The following is an 18,514-nucleotide window of genomic DNA, read 5'->3' as shown; positions in this document are numbered from 1 at the left end:
TTCTCCGCTTATCAAAAACCCTTTTGGTCACTAATGACACAGACACAAGGGCTTTCTTAACTTTCCTCCAAATACCCCTAAGGGCCGAAACCACAGAGGAACCACCAGGCGTGGAATCCAGGGGGTCAAAAGAATTGGCCTTAGGATGATGCCCATACACACAAAGGAAGGGAGAGATCCCTGTAGCAGAGTGAGCCGCGTTGTTATAGGCAAACTCCGCCATGGACAGATGAGCAACCCAGTCAGTATGACACTTGGAGACATAACACCTGAGGAACTGCTCCAAGGACTGGTTCACCCTCTCAGTCTGCCCATTAGACTGTGGATGGTAGCCTGACGACAAGCTCACAGAAATCTGGAGATCAGAACAAAATGCCCTCCAGAATTTGGCCACAAACTGGGATCCACGGTCAGAGACCACATCAAGTGGCAACCCGTGGAGGCGCACAACATGCTGCATAAATAACTCAGACAGGCGTCTGGCCGATGGCAACCCAACCAGTGGAACGAAATGCGCCATCTTCGAAAACCTGTCAACGACAACCCAAATGGCTGTCATCCCCGAGGATTTGGGCAAGTCCACCACAAAATCCATGGAAATGTGGGTCCATGGCTTAGATGGAATAGAGAGTGGATGTAATGGACCGACAGGAACCCCTCTAGGAGTTTTATTTCGGGCACAAACGTCACATGCCCGAACCCACTGATCCACATCCCTAGCCACCGAGGGCCACCACACCGCCCTAGACAGCAACTCCCGAGTTCTGGCAATACCCGGATGCCCTGCCGACCTCTTGGCATGGAATTCCAGGAACACTCGCTGTCTTAACCTAGGAGGCACAAACAAGAGACCTACCGGAAGGTCTGGAGGAGCCTGCTCCTGTGCTCTAAGGACTAATGACAAGAGGTCCTGGGTAATGCCCACTTTAATACATGATGGGGACACAATGGGCAATGGCTCCTCGGTGGTCTCTTGGACTGGAGCAAAATTCAGCGAGAGCGCATCAGCCTTGATGTTTTTTGACCCAGGGCGATATGTTATCAAAAAATTAAAGCAAGCAAAAAACAAAGCCCATCGTGCTTGCCTGGCATTGAGCCGCTTCGCTGACTCTAAATATGCCAGATTCTTATGGTAGGTGAGAATTGAGACCACAAACTTAGCCCCCTCAAGCCAGTGTCTCCACTCCCCGAGTGCATCCTTTATAGCCAACAATTCCCGGTTACCCACATCATAATTCATCTCGGCAGACGAAAATTTACGGGAAAAGTAAGCACAGGGATGAAGGCGATTATCAGACCCATCTGAGAGAGCACTGCCCCAATACCTATCTCAGAGGCATCCACTTCTACCACAAAAGGACGCTCTGGATCTGGGTGTCGCAGCACCTTGGCCGAGACAAATGCCCTTTTGAGATGGGCAAAGGCCGCCTTGGCCTCACAAGACCAGTGAGCAACATCCGCCCCTTTCTTAGTGAGTGCCACCAAGTGGGCCACTATAGACGAAAATCCAGCGATGAACCGTCTATAAAAATTCGCAAAGCCCAGAAAACGCTGAAGCGCCTTCAAACTAGTGGGCTGCACCCAATCCAGGACTGCCTGTACCTTAGAACCCTCCATTTGGAAACCTTCTGAGGAGATAATATACCCTAGAAATGCGATTTGCTGGACTTCAAATTCGCACTTCTCCAGCTTCGCCCCAAGCTGGTGGTCTCTGAGTTTCTGGAGGACTAAGCGTACATGCTTCCGATGTTCCTCCAGGGAATGGGAGAAGATTAGGATGTCATCTAGATAAACAACTAAAAATCTATCCAAATATTCCCTGAGCACATCGTTCATGAATTCCTGGAAGACTGCCGGGGCGTTAGAGAGCCCAAAAGGCATCACCAAATATTCATAATGCCCTGAGTGGGTATTAAAGGCAGTCTTCCATTCATCCCCCTCTCTTATTCGGATTAGATTGTAAGCACCGCGTAGGTCAATCTTAGAAAAAATGGTGGCAGTACGAAGCTGGTCAAACAAAACCGAAATGAGAGGCAGTGGGTACGAGTTTTTAATCGTGATACGGTTCAATTCCCTGAAGTCGATGCAGGGTCGCAACGAACCGTCCTTTTTACCCACGAAGAAGAACCCCGACCCAACTGGGGACTGTGAGGGTCTGATAAATCCCTTAGCCAAGTTCTCCTGAATGTACTCTGCCATAGCCTGAGTCTCAGGACGTGACAGGGAGTACAACCTGCTCTTGGGAAGCTTAGCATCCGGCAACAAATCAATGGCACAGTCATAGGGGCGATGGGGAGGTAGTACCTCCGCAACTTTTTTGGAGAACACATCCGCAAAATCTGCATAACATCCTGGCAATCCTGGCAAACTTAGCTGCGAGAGCCTGACTGGAAGGCTCAAGCAACTCCTGAAACAATCACTACCCCAACTAAGAATCTCCCCAGAGACCCAGTTAAATTGAGGGTTATGGGCCCTTAACCAGGGTAACCCCAAAACCAATGGGGCAAAAGAACAGACAGTCACATAGAAAGACAATGTTATGATTCCTGTACTCCAGACCGGAGGAGATCTTATGGCAGGGATCTGAGTACAGGAAAATAAGCTGGTTGTGGGAGCTGGATAGCCTAGTAACCCCTGGCGCCCTAACTCCGTTGTCTCGCCCGTGTTATCAGAAATCCCCTGCGAGACTATGGTTGCTTGAGCCCATGGCAGCCGCGTTCGAAGGGCGGATTATGTCTGCCCAACCCCGATGCCCCCGCAGGTCTTAATGGGAGACAAGGGGAAGTCCGAGACAGGGTGATAACAAGGGGCCCTCTGACTAAGCAACCAGGCCAGGGGTTACAAGCTAACTAACTAAATCAAAAGGTATGTGCGGACTAGCCGCCAGGAAAAAGGACAACCAAGGATCCACTGATCCGACACTCCTATCCGGCACCGCCGGACACCAGAGTGGATCTGTGGAAGCGGAATCCTCCGCAAAGCTCCAGAACACAATTAAACAAAATAATAAACAGAAGCGGACAAGCCGCAACACACGGCTGCGCCGCGACTCACGAACACCACCAGATGTTAAAGGTGCTCGGTCAGACTCCAGGAACAGATGGTAACTTCCGAGTACAGGATCTCTGAGGACAGGAACAACCGAATAGAGCAGGACTGGAAACACTCTCTGCAACAGATACAGGCAAACAGGAAGCTGCCGACACCGACTTTCAGAACTGGAGGACAGGCAGAATCCACTGGAACTCAGGGTAGGACACGGGATCAGACACAGGGACTGACACAGGAATCCACACAGGGACTGACACAGGAATCCACACAGGGACTGACAAGAACCAGCTCAAACTTAAAGCAGACTGCAAACCAAGGAATATCATCAGCATCTGCTAACTGCCGTGAGCCAGCATATATCAGAGAGGCCTAATTAATTATCTCTAGCAGCTGGCCTGCTGCACGACTAAGCTGACAAGATGCAATCAGCAGCCAGATGAGGCTGAACACATGGGAACAAGCTGCAATTGCACAGACTCACCAGCGGCAGCAGACAAGAGTAATCCAAAACAGAGCAATGGGAAATCCTGGCATGCAAGACAACTAAATAAACATAAAATAGGAATGAACCACTACCTGTGGTTCATAACAGTATCCCCTCCTTAAGGGTGAGCTCCGAGCACCCCATGACACCCACGGGGAACATAAACAAAAGTATAACATGAAATACAGAACAAAACTGCAAAACAGGAATGAGCCACAGCCGTGGCTCATAACAGTACCCCCCCCTTGAGGAGGGGTCAAAAGACCCCAAAATTCAGACTATCCAGAACAAGGGATACAAAAAAAAAAAAAAAAAAAAAAACTGACACATTGGTCTAACAGACACGAAAACAGAAACAAGCTGCAACCACAGCTTGTAACAGTGCCCTCCCCTTGATGGTGGCCACTGGACACAAGACAAGGGAAAAAAAATCTTTTTTTTTTTTTTATCAAGGCAAGAGTCAAAAAATTAATTTCTTTTTCTTCTTCTTCTTTTTACAAGGCTCTTTAGGTCTGACCAAGGTAATTCCCCAAACATTGTCTGAACTGATGGTACCACCCAGCAAGGCTGCGTTCAAATCAGAGACAGGTCTCTTACCCTTGGGAGCTGAACTTTCCGGTAAAGTACTATTATTAGAAGAAGTAGTCAGAAAAGCACATCCTGCAGTCACAACAACGGGCTGAGACTCCTGTGCCGAGTTTACAGTATTTTGTGGACTCTCAGCAGACAAGACGGGTGATTTAGAGGAACTTGAACCAATTTCTTTGGAACCATATCTTTTAATAATTGCATCACTGAATGCTGGGGGATCCTGAAGAATGGGATCTTCAGCTTTCATTAGGCTGGTCGCCCACTCAAAAGGCTCTCCTTTAAAAGAATAAATAAGATAGAGCACAATGTTCTCTGGAGTGATGCCCAGAAATGGTCTAGACAACATAATAATGTAATAGTGTTTGTAAAGCGCCAGAAATTGGGCTAAGTCCCCATCAAAGATTATGGATGTTGAGATATCAGAGTCAGGATCTGTTTCCTTCCCATCTGACTGACTGAAGTGCTTTGCTAGGACCTGGTCACTATTGCCCTTACTTGAGGCTGAGACTCTCTGAACCCCACCCGGGGCAGTGACTTTCTGAACCCCACCCGGGGCAGTGACTTTCTGAACCCCACACGGGGCAGTGACTTTCTGAACCCCACACGGGGCAGTGACTTTCTGAACCCCACACGGGGCAGTGACTTTCTGAACCCCACACGGGGCAGTGACTTTCTGAACCCCACACGGGGCAGTGACTTTCTGAACCCCACCTGGGGTAGTGACTTTCTGAACCCCACCCGGGGCAGTGACTTTCTGAACCCCACCCGGGGCAGTGACTTTCTGAACCCCACCCGGGGCAGTGACTTTCTGAACCCCACCCGGGGCAGTGACTTTCTGAACCCCACCTGGGGCAGTGGCTTTCTGAACCCCACCTGGGGCAGTGGCCTCCGGGAACCCCGCTGGGGCAGTGGCCTCCGGGAACCCCGCTGGGGCAGTGGCCTCCGGGAACCCCGCTGGGGTCAGCACCTCGGATTCTTTTACTGGGACCGGGCCGTTGGCCTCCCTGACTGGGATCGGGCCATCGGCCTCCCTCTCTGAGTCGATAATTATCGAAAGTTCTCCCGGGACTATGACTTCCGGGACTTTTGCTGAAGCAATAACGTTCAGATCCTCCACTAATGCTATGCTTCTTAAGTTCTTTCCTGGGGAAGCGACTTCTAGACCCTTCTTTGGGGCTGCGTCTCTCGAGACCCCACTTGGGGATATTACTTCAAAGATCCCTTCTGGGGTTTTGCTTCTCGAGTTCCCTTCAAGAACTATGGTTTTAGATACCCTTTCTGGGATTGCGCTTTTCAAATCCCTACCTGGGGTAACAGCTTCTGAGACCCCATCTGGTATGGAAACCTGAGCTACAATATTTGATGTCCCTCTATAAGCTTGGGCATCGGGTACCGCTCCAGCACTCTGGGCATCGGGTACCGCTCCAGCACTCTGGGCATCGGGTACCGCTCCAGCACTCTGGGCATCGGGTACCGCTCCAGCACTCTGGGCATCGGGTACCGCTCCAGCACTCTGGGCATCGGGTACCGCTCCAGCACTCTGGGCATCGGGTACCGCTCCAGCACTCTGGGCATCGGGCACCGCTCCAGGACCCTGGGCTACGGGCACCGCTCCAGGACCCTGGGCTACGGGCACCACTCCAGGACCCTGGGCTACGGGCACCACTCCAGGACCCTGGGCTACGGGCACCACTCCAGGACCCTGGGCTACGGGCACCACTCCAGGACCCTGGGCTACGGGCACCACTCCAGGACCCTGGGCTACGGGCACCACTCCAGGGACTTGCAACTCCGCTTCCACAGGAACCTCAAGAGAGGAGAGAAACATTCTCTTTTGATTCCTGAATCTATAATGGGGCTCCCTTGCCCAAGGACCCCAATTATAGGACAGAGAGCTTTTTTGTGTGGGTTGTGTGACAAGTACCTCTGCCACAGTAGAGACAGGAGTAGGTCTTGTATCATGACTCAACTTGGCCAGAGGGCAAGACTCGTCACCACACTTTGGCTTGCGCAACTCACAGGTCTGCAGATAATGGCCTAAACCCCCACAATATAGGCATAAGTTTAAGTTTCTGCGACGCAGACGCTCCTCTTCTGAGAGCCTGGGCCGCAGAAAACTTTTAAACCTTTTCTCTTCAATTAGACCAGAGGATTCTCTTGTCACCATACTGTGAGCAAGAGTCTCTTTAGAGATAGATGTACTCTCAACGACTTCTGGCAAAATGAGCAAGATTTTAGTCAGAAGGTTTTGCAGTTGCTTTAGGGATTGCTGCAAAACTTCTAGTCGCTCTGGTCTCAAAGCACTGAATACAGAGTTCAGAGCTGCGAGAGATGCCTGCAGGGCATGCATAGTAGACATAGGAGGATTTAAAACTAGACGAGACAAGACAAGACAAGGCAAGACAAGGCAAGGCAAGGCAAGGCAAGGCAAGGCAAGGCAAGGCAAGGCAAGGCAAGGCAAGGCAAGGCAAGGCTAAATTTTGCTAAACAAAACAAGACTTTTTTTTTTTTTTTTTTAAACACCGGACTGGATTCTAAACACCGGACTGGATTCTAAACACCGAATTCTAGACAGGACTGGATTCTAAACTAGACACTGGACTGGGCCAAAAAAGAAAAAAAAAGTTTTATTTCTTTTTTGTGGTATGGCTGATGATAATGTTATGATTCCTGTACTCCAGACCGGAGGAGATCTTATGGCAGGGATCTGAGTACAGGAAAATAAGCTGGTTGTGGGAGCTGGATAGCCTAGTAACCCCTGGCGCCCTAACTCCGTTGTCTCGCCCGTGTTATCAGAAATCCCCTGCGAGACTATGGTTGCTTGAGCCCATGGCAGCCGCGTTCGAAGGGCGGATTATGTCTGCCCAACCCCGATGCCCCCGCAGGTCTTAATGGGAGACAAGGGGAAGTCCGAGACAGGGTGATAACAAGGGGCCCTCTGACTAAGCAACCAGGCCAGGGGTTACAAGCTAACTAACTAAATCAAAAGGTATGTGCGGACTAGCCGCCAGGAAAAAGGACAACCAAGGATCCACTGATCCGACACTCCTATCCGGCACCGCCGGACACCAGAGTGGATCTGTGGAAGCGGAATCCTCCGCAAAGCTCCAGAACACAATTAAACAAAATAATAAACAGAAGCGGACAAGCCGCAACACACGGCTGCGCCGCGACTCACGAACACCACCAGATGTTAAAGGTGCTCGGTCAGACTCCAGGAACAGATGGTAACTTCCGAGTACAGGATCTCTGAGGACAGGAACAACCGAATAGAGCAGGACTGGAAACACTCTCTGCAACAGATACAGGCAAACAGGAAGCTGCCGACACCGACTTTCAGAACTGGAGGACAGGCAGAATCCACTGGAACTCAGGGTAGGACACGGGATCAGACACAGGGACTGACACAGGAATCCACACAGGGACTGACACAGGAATCCACACAGGGACTGACAAGAACCAGCTCAAACTTAAAGCAGACTGCAAACCAAGGAATATCATCAGCATCTGCTAACTGCCGTGAGCCAGCATATATCAGAGAGGCCTAATTAATTATCTCTAGCAGCTGGCCTGCTGCACGACTAAGCTGACAAGATGCAATCAGCAGCCAGATGAGGCTGAACACATGGGAACAAGCTGCAATTGCACAGACTCACCAGCGGCAGCAGACAAGAGTAATCCAAAACAGAGCAATGGGAAATCCTGGCATGCAAGACAACTAAATAAACATAAAATAGGAATGAACCACTACCTGTGGTTCATAACAGTATCCCCTCCTTAAGGGTGAGCTCCGAGCACCCCATGACACCCACGGGGAACATAAACAAAAGTATAACATGAAATACAGAACAAAACTGCAAAACAGGAATGAGCCACAGCCGTGGCTCATAACAGACAATTTTTCAGAGTGTGTGGCTCCAATAAACAAAGGAATTTGGCTGGTGCAGGAGGTAATTTTACCCTGGGACAATGGTTCCCCGTTTAACCCACAGATCTCAATCTCTGATGCCAAAGGTACTGAGGGAACAGAGTGTTCCAGGGCGAATTGACGGTCCATGAAAACCCCATCGGCCCCACTGTCAACAAAGGCCTCAGTCTTAACAGTTTGACCGAGGATCTCCAAAGTCACCGGAATGAGAAAAGTCTTTTTGGGAAAATCTGACTTCTGGCCTGACAGGATATTTCCCATCACCCTCGGGCCCTGAAGTTTTCCGGCTTTTCTGGGCATGATACTACGACATGACCTTTATTCCCACAGTACAAACACAAACCCTGCTGTCTCCTCCGCGTTTTCTCACGCGAGGAGAGGCGGGTAGCCCCAATCTGCATAGGCTCCTCGGAATATTCCTCAGAGTCTGAGGTACCCTTGGGAAAAAAGGAAACTGCGGTCTCCCTTTCAAGCCTACGCTCTCTCAGCCGTCTATCCACCCGGATGGATAACTGCATGAGCTGATCTAAGCTATCAGGCGAGGGATATTGTACCAGTTGGTCCTTTATCTGGTCAGAAAGGCCCCTTCGGTACTGGTTTCTCAGGGCTGGGTCATTCCACTGGGTATCATGAGCCAACCTCCGAAACTCCGTACTATAAACCTCAGCTGGCCGTCGCCCTTGCTTTAGGACCGTAATCTGAGCCTCGGCTGAAGCCATCTTGTCAGGGTCATCATACAAAATGCCCAGTGCCGTAAAAAAAGCATCAACACTTTTAAGCGACGGACAGTCAGGCTGCAACCCATATGCCCAGACCTGTGGGTCTCCTTGTAGCAAGGAAATCACCATGCCCACCCGCTGAATCTCCGACCCAGAAGACTGGGGCCTAAGCCTGAAATATAGCTTACAGCTCTCCTTGAAACAAAAAAACTGCGAGCGATCTCCAGAAAAACGATCCGGGAGATTTACTTTCAGCTCCTTAACCCCTAAACTTGCCGCTGCTGCTGCAGGAGCTCCGCTAGCGGCCTGCGGGGTGTTCATTTTAATGGACATCTCATTAAATTGTCGAGTCAGGACCTGCACCTGATCGACCACCTGTTGCAAAGTATTTTGAGGGGTATGCTCCATATTCCCACAAAATTTCAACAGGAGTAGGGCTGCTGAATATGTTACGCACACCAGTGCTAACAGGAGTATACTGGTGTATGAACAGAGAGGGATGCGAGGCAAAACGAACTCACAGACAGTATAACACAACATACACAGGAGGTAATGGAATAACTAATAAACACAAAATGAACGGGGAAGCCCAAAGGCTCAGGAATTGGGTGTCTCCCTAGTGTCAGGAATGCTCAGATGGAATGGAGCGGACAATGAAGCGAGATGTAGTGATTTAACATGTGGAGCACCCAAAATGATGTTGCTAAGAGCAACAGGAAAAACCCCAAAGGGTTACCAACGGGTGTGGGAATAAACTCCTTGGTCAGAGATAGAAATATAGACACAAGGAGAGTATCCACAATCCTAACCCCCACTTGCAGGGCACAGGTTCAGCTTACTGCCACTAAACTGACACCTGGACGCCCTGCACAGTGAGGGAGGATTAAGCAAGCAGGTCTGAGAGTACAGCCGCAAACCTGCTGGGTTCACAGAATAGCAAAAGAACCCCAGCAGGTTAAACAACTTACTCCAGTCTTACTGCTAGGTCCGGATTGGCAGAATGAAGTACCGAATCCCAAGGCCTATTCGCAGTAAGCAACAAGTAAATACAAAGTCACACAATACTAGCTACTCTCTGGAACTGACTAACAAACAAAGATTCAGCAGCATTTGCCTAGCCTGAGAGGATGGTTTATATAGCAGGTGCTGTCCACGCCCCACTCAGACCTCACAGACTGTGAGCACAAAACCAGCGCCGGATTCCCTGCCGTGCACAGAGCCTGTAACCACTACACAGTAAAAACCCAGACCGGAGTATCAGCTGCGCTCAGGTTACTTCGCTAACACTTGCCTCCCGGTTGCCATGGCGACGTGGCAGTACAGAACAGGAGATCCTAACACACAGGCAGATCTCGAAGAAGATGTTCCGCTTGCAGAAGGCCGTTGTAAATGGCCCTTAACTCCAGAACATTTATGTGGAGACAAGTTTCCTTGGAAGTTTTCTCCCATTGTGACTGCCCCCCAGCCTCGGAGGCTTGCATCCGTGGTCAGCAGGATCCAGTCCTGTATCCCGAACCTGCGCCCCTCTAGGAGGTGAGAGCTGTGCAGCCACCACAGGAGTGATACCCTGGTCTTGGAAGACAGGATTATCCTCCGGTGCATGTGTAGGTGGGACCCGGACCACTTGTCCAACAGGTCCCACTGGAACACTCTGGCATGTAACCTGCCAAACTGAATGGCCTCGTAGGCCGCTACCATCTTCCCCAGCAACCGAATGCATTGATGTATTAACACTCTTTCTGGTTTCAAAATTTGTTTGACCAGACTCTGAAGTTCCAGAGTCTTGTCCACTGGAAGAAAGACTCTCTGTAGTTCTGTGTCCAATATCATTCCCAAAACGACAACCGCGTCGTCGGAATCAACTGTGATTTTGGCAAGTTTAGGTGCCAACCATGTAGCTGAAGAACCGTCAGGGAGAGTGCAACGTTTTGCACCAACTGGTCCCTGGATCTCGCCTTTATCAGGAGATCGTCCAAGTATGGGATAATCATGACTCCTTCCTTGCGAAGGAGAACCATCATCTCCGCCATCACTTTGGTGAAAATCCTCGGAGTCGTGGACAGACCAAACGGCAACGTTTGAAATTGGTAATGACAATCCTGAATTGCAAGCCTCAGGTAAGCCTGATGCGGAGGATAAATGGGAACATGTAAGTAGGCATCCTTTATGTCCACTTACACCATAAAATCCCCTTCCTCCAGACTGGAGATCACTGCTCGGAGAGACTCCATCTTGAATTTGAATTTCTTTAGGTAGAAATTTAGGTATTTCAGGTTTAGAATTGGTCTGACCGAGCCGTCCGGCTTCGGGACCACAAACAGGCTCGAATAAAAACCTTCTCCCTGTTGTGACTGGGGAACCATGACGATAACTTGATTTTGACACAACTTTTGTATTGCGTCGCAAACTACCTCCCTGTCCGGAAGAGAAGCTGGTAAGGCCGATTTGAAAAACTGGCGAGGGGGAACGTCTTGAAACTCCAGCTTGTACCCTTGGGATAATATTTGTAAAACCCATGGGTCTAGGTCCGAATGAACCCAAAACTGACTGAAGAGTTTGAGACGTGCCCCCACCGGTGCGGACTCCCGCATAGGAGCCCCAACGTCATGCGGTGGAATTGGCTGAAGCCTGGGAGGACTTCTGCTCCTGGGAGCCTGACAAGGCTGGTGATCGTTTACCTCTTCCCCTTCCTCTAGTAGCAAGGAAGGAAGAACCTCGGCCCTTTCTGTATTTATTGGGCCGAAAGTACTGCATGGGATAGTGATGCATTTTCTTTTGTTGTGGAGGAACATAAGGCAAAAAGGATGACTTACCCGCGGTAGCTGTAGATACCAAATCATCAAGGCCGTCACCAAATAAGGACTTACCTTTATATGGTAGAGACTCCATACTTTTCTTGGAATCAGCATCAGCATTCCATTGGTGACTCCACAACGCTCGTCTAGCTGAGACTGCCATGGCATTGGCCTTTGATCCCAAAAGACCAATATCTCTCGCAGCTTCCTTAAGGTATGCTGCAGCGTCCTTGATATAACCCAGCGTTAATAGGATGCTATCCCTATCTAGGTTATCTATTTCAGAAGACAAGTTGTCTGCCCACTTTTCGATAGCACTACTCACCCACGCAGACGCAATGACAGGTCTGAGTAGCGTACCTGTGGTCGCATAAATGAACTTTAACGTAGTTTCTTGTTTACGATCCACAGGATCCTTAAGGGCCGCCGTGTCAGGTGACGGGAGAGCCACCTTTTTAGACAAACGTGACAGGGCCTTGTCTACAGTGGGGGGTGACTCCCACTTTTCCCTATCCGCCAAGGGAAACGGATAAGCTACTGTAATTCTTTTGGGAATCTGAAACTTTTTGTAAGGTCCTTCCCAGACTTTTTCAAATAGCGTGTTCAGTTCATGAGAGGGAGGAAACGTCACCTCAGGTTTCCTTTCCTTATACATACAGACCCTTTTATCAGGGAAAGCCGGGTCCTCAGTGATATGTAATACCTCTTTAACCGCCACAATCATGTACTGAATGCTCTTTGCCAATTTTGGATCTAGTCTGGAATCGCTGTAGTCGACACTGGAATCAGAGTCCGTGTCGGTATCAGTGTCTGCCAACTGGGCCAGCGTACGTTTCTGCGACCCTGAGGGGACCTGACTTTGCAATAACATATCTTCTACAGATTTCTTCCATGCCTGGGTCTGAGACTCAGACTTATCTAGCTTCTTACTAATAAGAGCCACATTAGCATTCAAGGCGTTCAACACATTTACCCAATCCGGCGTCGGCGGTGCCGAATGGGTCACCCCCGCAGCCGTTTGTGTCCCTAATACAGCCTCCTCCTGGGAAGAGCCTTCAGCCTCAGACATGTCAACACACGTGCACCAAACACCCACAGACACACCTGGCATATAGGGGACAGACCCACAGTAAAGTCTGTCAGAGAGACACAGAAGGGATTTGCCAACTCACAACCCAGCGCTAAATCAATGGGTCTGAAATCACCAAGAATTTGCCTCAGACCTAAAGCGCTTTTACAATCACATATATATTGCACCAATTGACCTGCCTCCCCCCCGTTTTGTACCCCTGGTACTTGTCAGTGTGAGGAGGACCAGCGTTTCTGCAGCCTGCGGAGAGAAAATGGCGCTGTGAGCTGTGAGGAAGAAGCTCCACCCCCTTAATGGCACGCTTCTGTCCCGCTTTTTCTGATATTTATACTGGCGGGGGGTTAGGACAGTGCCGTGGCACTAATGTCCCCTCTTGCCAGTGGAATAATGAGGATGATTTTAGCTGCCCAGGGCACCCCTCCCCCCCGCGCCCTGCACCCTGTAGTGCTGTGTGTGGGAGCTCGGCGCGGAGCGTCTGCCCGCTGCGCGGTACCTCAGAAAATGCCGTCAGTGAAGCTGAAGTCTTCTTTTCTTCGGTTACTCACCTGTTTTCTGACTTCTGGCTCTGAAAGAGGGTGACGGCCGGCTGCGGGAGTGAGCATCTAGGCGTACCCAGCGATCAGCACCCTCAGGAGCTAATGGTGTCCTGTAGCCAGAAGCAGAGCCCTTGAACTCACTGGAAGTGGGTCATACTTCTCTCCCCTAAGTCCCACGAAGCAGGGAGACTGTTGCCAGCAGCCTCCCTGAACATAAAAAAACCTAACAAAAAAGTTTTTTTCAGAGAAACTCAGTAGAGCTCCCTGTAGTGCGTCCAGTCTCACTGGGCACAATTCTAAAACTGGAGTCTGGAGGAGGGGCATAGAGGGAGGAGCCAGTTCACACCCTTTCAAAGTCTTAAAGTGCCCATGTCTCCTGCGGATCCCGTCTATACCCCATGGTTCTATGATGACCCCAGCATCCTCTAGGACGTATGAGAAAGTGATTGTGTATTGTACGGAATTATACGTTTTATGAAAATGGTTGAAATAAAATTGCAATATTTTATACATATGTCATGTTATTATAGGGTGTACTAAAATTTAAATTTTAAACAACAGTAAAATGATAAACAGTAAATAGGTCGTCCCCACGACCCCACATGGTCGACAGGGTCAAAAGGTCGCCAGGTTAAATGTACACAGTGCTTAAGGTCGACAAGTACAAAAGGTCGACAGTTTCAAAAGGTTGACATGACAATAGTTGACACATACTGTATAGTCGACACAAGTTTTTTAATTGTTGTCATTATTTACCATCCACGTGGACTACAAATGGGAATAGTAACCCGTGCCAAGAGCAGCAAGGCATCTTGCCCAAAGCGTGGGGAGCAAAGCGAGGGTACACATTTCCATTAATTTTCATCTCGACCTTTTGCATGTTGACCATTTGGGGTCAACCTAATGACTGTCTATCTTTTTACTGTAGAGCTACTGAACCACATCTATCTATCTATATATATATATCTATATCTATATATATATATATATATATATATATATATTACTAAATTTTTCATTTAATTATGTTTATTTCAAAATGATTCGGTAATAAGTAGTGTAGGAGCTTTCTCGTACACCAGGCGCCGCCTGCTCTCTGTGGCGGATATAATCTAGGTGAACATGTCACATGTTATCAAGTTTAAAAATTAACTTTTATTTGTTATATATTTAAAATAGTGATTATGAGTAAAAGTAGGCATAACCCGGTAGATAGAATGCTCTTAGACTAGTTTTATTCCGTCCTCTAAACTCTTCTTACCCCCAGATCTGCCGCCCTAAGCGCCTCCTCAATAGAGATATTATGATTGCTCACACTTGGTCACACATTCCCGTTGGTACTTACTGGGATTTCTGCCCATTGTATTTTTTCATAGTACTGTTGGCCACCGATGCGGAGAAGCTTCGTATCGCGTCATCTGCACATGAACCTGGAAGATAAAGCCTGTAAAATTAGGTGAACCACAAAAGATAGCCAATATTTACCTCACGGCGGCCACCTACCTCCAGGGCTGCCATCAGAAATTGTGGTACCCGGGACTGTCAAAATAGACAGGCCCCACACCCCCCACCCAAAAAAGTAAAGAAAAAAGATTCTGCCGCACTGCTCCCCCCCATGTGATGTCACACATCGTGACGTTACATATAGGTAGAGAGTTGCGGATATACAGGAATGATTCACAGAGAGCTGATGCACAGGGAAGGCTTGTTTTAAGATGATGTTGCGCAGCCTGGTGTAGATCTCCAGGTATCAGTGGTAGGAACCAGGGTTGGGCCCCCCTCTCTGTAAGGGCCCGGGACTCCAGTCCCCGCAGCCCCCCTGATGGCTGACCCAGGGCCGGCTCCAGGCCTACTAGCACCCTGAGCGAGAAAATGTAAAAGCGCCCCCCCCCCGCATGCGCGCGCCGAAGGTGCGCGCGCTCCCGGAAAAGTGGGTGTGGCCTCTTGAAAAGTGGGCGTGGCCTCGTAACTTCATATCATCAAACTATAAATATATTTTCACACAATTAGCAGCCTTACACATAGCCACAGTAGTGTTCCTTACACACAATGTCTCCAGTATAGGTCCAGATACACATAATGTGCAGTGCCAGATAGACATGACATGCCCCCCAGCAGTGCCAGCTACACATGACATGCCCCGCAGCAGTGCCAGCTACACATGACATGCCCCGCAGCAGTGCCAGCTACACATGACATGCCCCGCAGCAGTGCCAGCTACACATGATAGTGTTCACTTTTTAGGGCATGGTGCTGATCACAGGGAGGGCACATTTTTAAGTTAGGACGGCAAAATGATGTACATACTGCTTGTTGTTCCCATACCTATATGTCAAAGCATGGACAGTGCGCGCCGAAGGCGCGCAGCAAAAATTAAGGGGAGTTACTTCGTGGGGAAGGTACGTGGCTACATAATAGTGGCAATTTGCATTACACCACACAGTAGTGCAGCTAATACACACTGCACCAGGTAGAACCTCCTATACACTTTGCGCCAGGCACAGCACTGAGACACATTGCACCAGGGAGAGCACTGAGACACATTGCCTAGCCACAGACGCCTAGCGGGAACACTACATGACATGACCCCCAGCAGTGCCAGCTACACGTGACATGCCCCCCAGCAGTGCCAGCAACACGTGACATGCTCCCCAGCAGTGCCAGCTACACGTGACATGCCCCCCAGCAGTGCCAGCTACACGTGACATGCCCCCCAGCAGTGCCAGCTACACGTGACATGCCCCCCAGCAGTGCCAGCTACACGTGACATGCCCCCCAGCAGTGCCAGCTACATAAATGGCCACACAGTGCCAGATATGCACCCACAGTTCAGATACATAAATGCCCCCAAAGTGCCAGATACATAAATGCCCCCACAGTGCAGATATGCCCCCCACAGTGCCAGATACATAAATGCCCCCACAGTGCCAGATACATAAGTGCCCACACAGTGCCAGATACATAAGTGCCCCCACAGTGCCAGATATAAAAATGCCCACACAGTGCCAGATATGTCCCCACAGTGCCAGATATAAAAATGCCCCCACAGTGCCAGATATAAAAATGCCCCCACAGTGCCAGATATGCCCCCACAGGGCCAGATACATAAATGCCCCCAGTGCCAGATACATAAATGCCCACACATTGCCAGATGCATAAATGCCCCCAGTGCCAGATGCTTAAGTGTACACACAGTGTCAGATACATTATTGCCCCCCACAGTGTCAGATACATTAATGCCCCCAGTGCCAGATATGCCCCCCCAGTGCCAGATATTCCCCCACAGTGCCAGATATGCCCCCACAGTGCCAGATACCTTAATGCCCCCAGTGCCAGATATGCCCCCACAGTGAGAGATACCTTAATGCCCCCAGTGCCAGATTTGCCCCCACAGTGCCAGATACATTAAATGCCCCCCAGTGCCAGATATGCCCCCACAGTGCCAGATAAATAAATGCCCCCCACAGTGCCAGATAAATAAATGCCCCCCACAGTGCCAGATAAATAAATGCCCCCCACAGTGCCAGATAAATAAATGCCCCCACAGTGCCAGATAAATAAGTGCCCCCACAGTGCAGATATACCACCACAGTGCCAGATACATAAATGCCCCCACAGTGCCGATATGCCCCCACAGTGCCAGATACAGAAATGCCCCCACAGTGCCAGATACAGAAATGCCCCCACAGCGCAGATATGCCCCCACAGTGCCAGAAATGCCCCCACAGTGCCAGATACATTAATGCCCCCTCACAGTGCACAGATAAATGTCCCCCCCCCCCCGCAGTGCCAGATAAATGAATGCCCCCCACAGTGCCAGATAAATGAATGCCCCCCACAGTGCCAGATAAATGCCCCCCACAGTGTCACATATGCCCCCAGTACCTGCTGTGCCGAGGGAGGGGGAGTGCTGCTGGTAGTGCTGCTGTGCGCGCCGCTGTCTGTGCGCGCTGTGCGGCGCCGGTGTCTGACATCAGACGCCGGCGCCATACAGCGCACACAGCGGCGGCGCACACAGCGGGAGCCGGGAGGACAGCAGGGGAGATCAGGGCCGGCTCCAGGCTCCGACATGGCGGCGCCAGCGCGCGGCGCTCTTTAAGGGTGGCGCCCTGCGCGGCCGCTCGAGTCGAACATGCCTCGAGCCGGCCCTGGGCTGACCTGCCTAAAGGGCCGTACAGATGGGGAGATTTCTCCCAGAGATGTGTGCTGAGCGATCTAGCACGAACGCTCCACACACATCTCTCCCCCCCTCAGCACACAGCACAATGTGTGCTGAGGGAGGGAAAGGGGAGGGGGGGCAGGGGAACGCTCATTTCACCCAGCAGTGAAATGAGCGATGACACTAGATTGTGCCAATCTAGTTCCGGCGATAGTGTTGCGCGGGACCGCGCATCGCTATCGCTTGGGGCATACACACGGAAAGATCCGTGCTTAATTTCTAAGCAATCTAAAATTAAGCACGGATCTCTCCATGTGTACCCCCCTTAACTCTCCCTCAATCACCTTCCCCAGTACCATTGCCTTCCTCCGCTATCGTAAACAAAGCTGCTTTATCTTCATTAGTACATAGAAACCCTTTCATCATCTCATCCTACTCTCTAATCTAATTCTAGCCTCCCACAAGAGGGAAAAAAAACCTCAAAAGAGAAACAGAATAAAAAAACCCACACAAACAAAAACACAAAAAACACACAAAAACAATAAGCAAAAACATCAAATTAACTGGCTGGTTTATATTATTTTCACATAGGCTGATCAGTGAGGGCATGACCACAGGAATGCAGGCTAGGCAGAGTTGTATGTGAGTGAAAATATACCTGTTTGTAGACAAATCTTGTATACATGCCTGCATATGGGTGTATATGCACATTTATCCTGTGTATGCTATTTAGGAATAACACACATTTCCCTCTAAAGGGCCGTGCTGACAGGGAGATTTCCTCAGAGATGTGTCTGTGCTGACAGGGAGATTTCCTCAGAGATGTGTCTGTGCTGACAGGGAGATTTCCCCAGAGATGTGTCTGTGCTGACAGGGAGATTTCCCCAGAGATGTGTCTGTGCTGACAGGGAGATTTCCCCAGAGATGTGTTCTGACTGAGCAGTCTAGCACAGACCGCTCAGCACACATCTCTCCCCCCGCTCAGCACAGCGCGATGTGTGCTGAGCGAGAGGGGAAACGGACACGGGGGTCCGCTCATTTCACCCATCGGTGAAATGAGCAACCTGCTAGATTGTGCCTACATGCAGGCCAATCTAGCACCAGCGATAGCGATGCGCTGGGCCGCGCATCGTTGTTGCCGGCACCCCTACATATCACCTC

The 18,514-nt window shown here is 50.0% G+C and overlaps 1 protein-coding gene across 1 annotated transcript in view; it reads right to left on the bottom strand.

Annotated features, from left to right (window-relative positions):
• LOC135054793 (dentin sialophosphoprotein-like) overlaps positions 1 to 18,027 on the bottom strand; it is a 69,877-nt gene extending 51,850 nt beyond the window's left edge. The window contains exons 1-2 of the mRNA XM_063958129.1: positions 18,012 to 18,027; positions 14,540 to 14,624 (exon numbers count right to left, since the gene is read on the bottom strand). Of these exons, the coding sequence (XP_063814199.1) occupies positions 14,540 to 14,568 (29 nt within the window). The 5' untranslated portion in view covers positions 14,569 to 14,624; positions 18,012 to 18,027. The remainder of the gene's footprint in view (positions 1 to 14,539; positions 14,625 to 18,011) is intronic.
• Between the last annotated feature and the right edge of the window lie 487 nt (positions 18,028 to 18,514).

The sequence above is a fragment of the Pseudophryne corroboree genome, chromosome 3, assembly GCF_028390025.1.
Source record: "Pseudophryne corroboree isolate aPseCor3 chromosome 3, aPseCor3.hap2, whole genome shotgun sequence".
Taxonomy (NCBI): domain Eukaryota; kingdom Metazoa; phylum Chordata; class Amphibia; order Anura; family Myobatrachidae; genus Pseudophryne; species Pseudophryne corroboree.
This window is presented reverse-complemented; position numbering and strand designations above follow the sequence as displayed.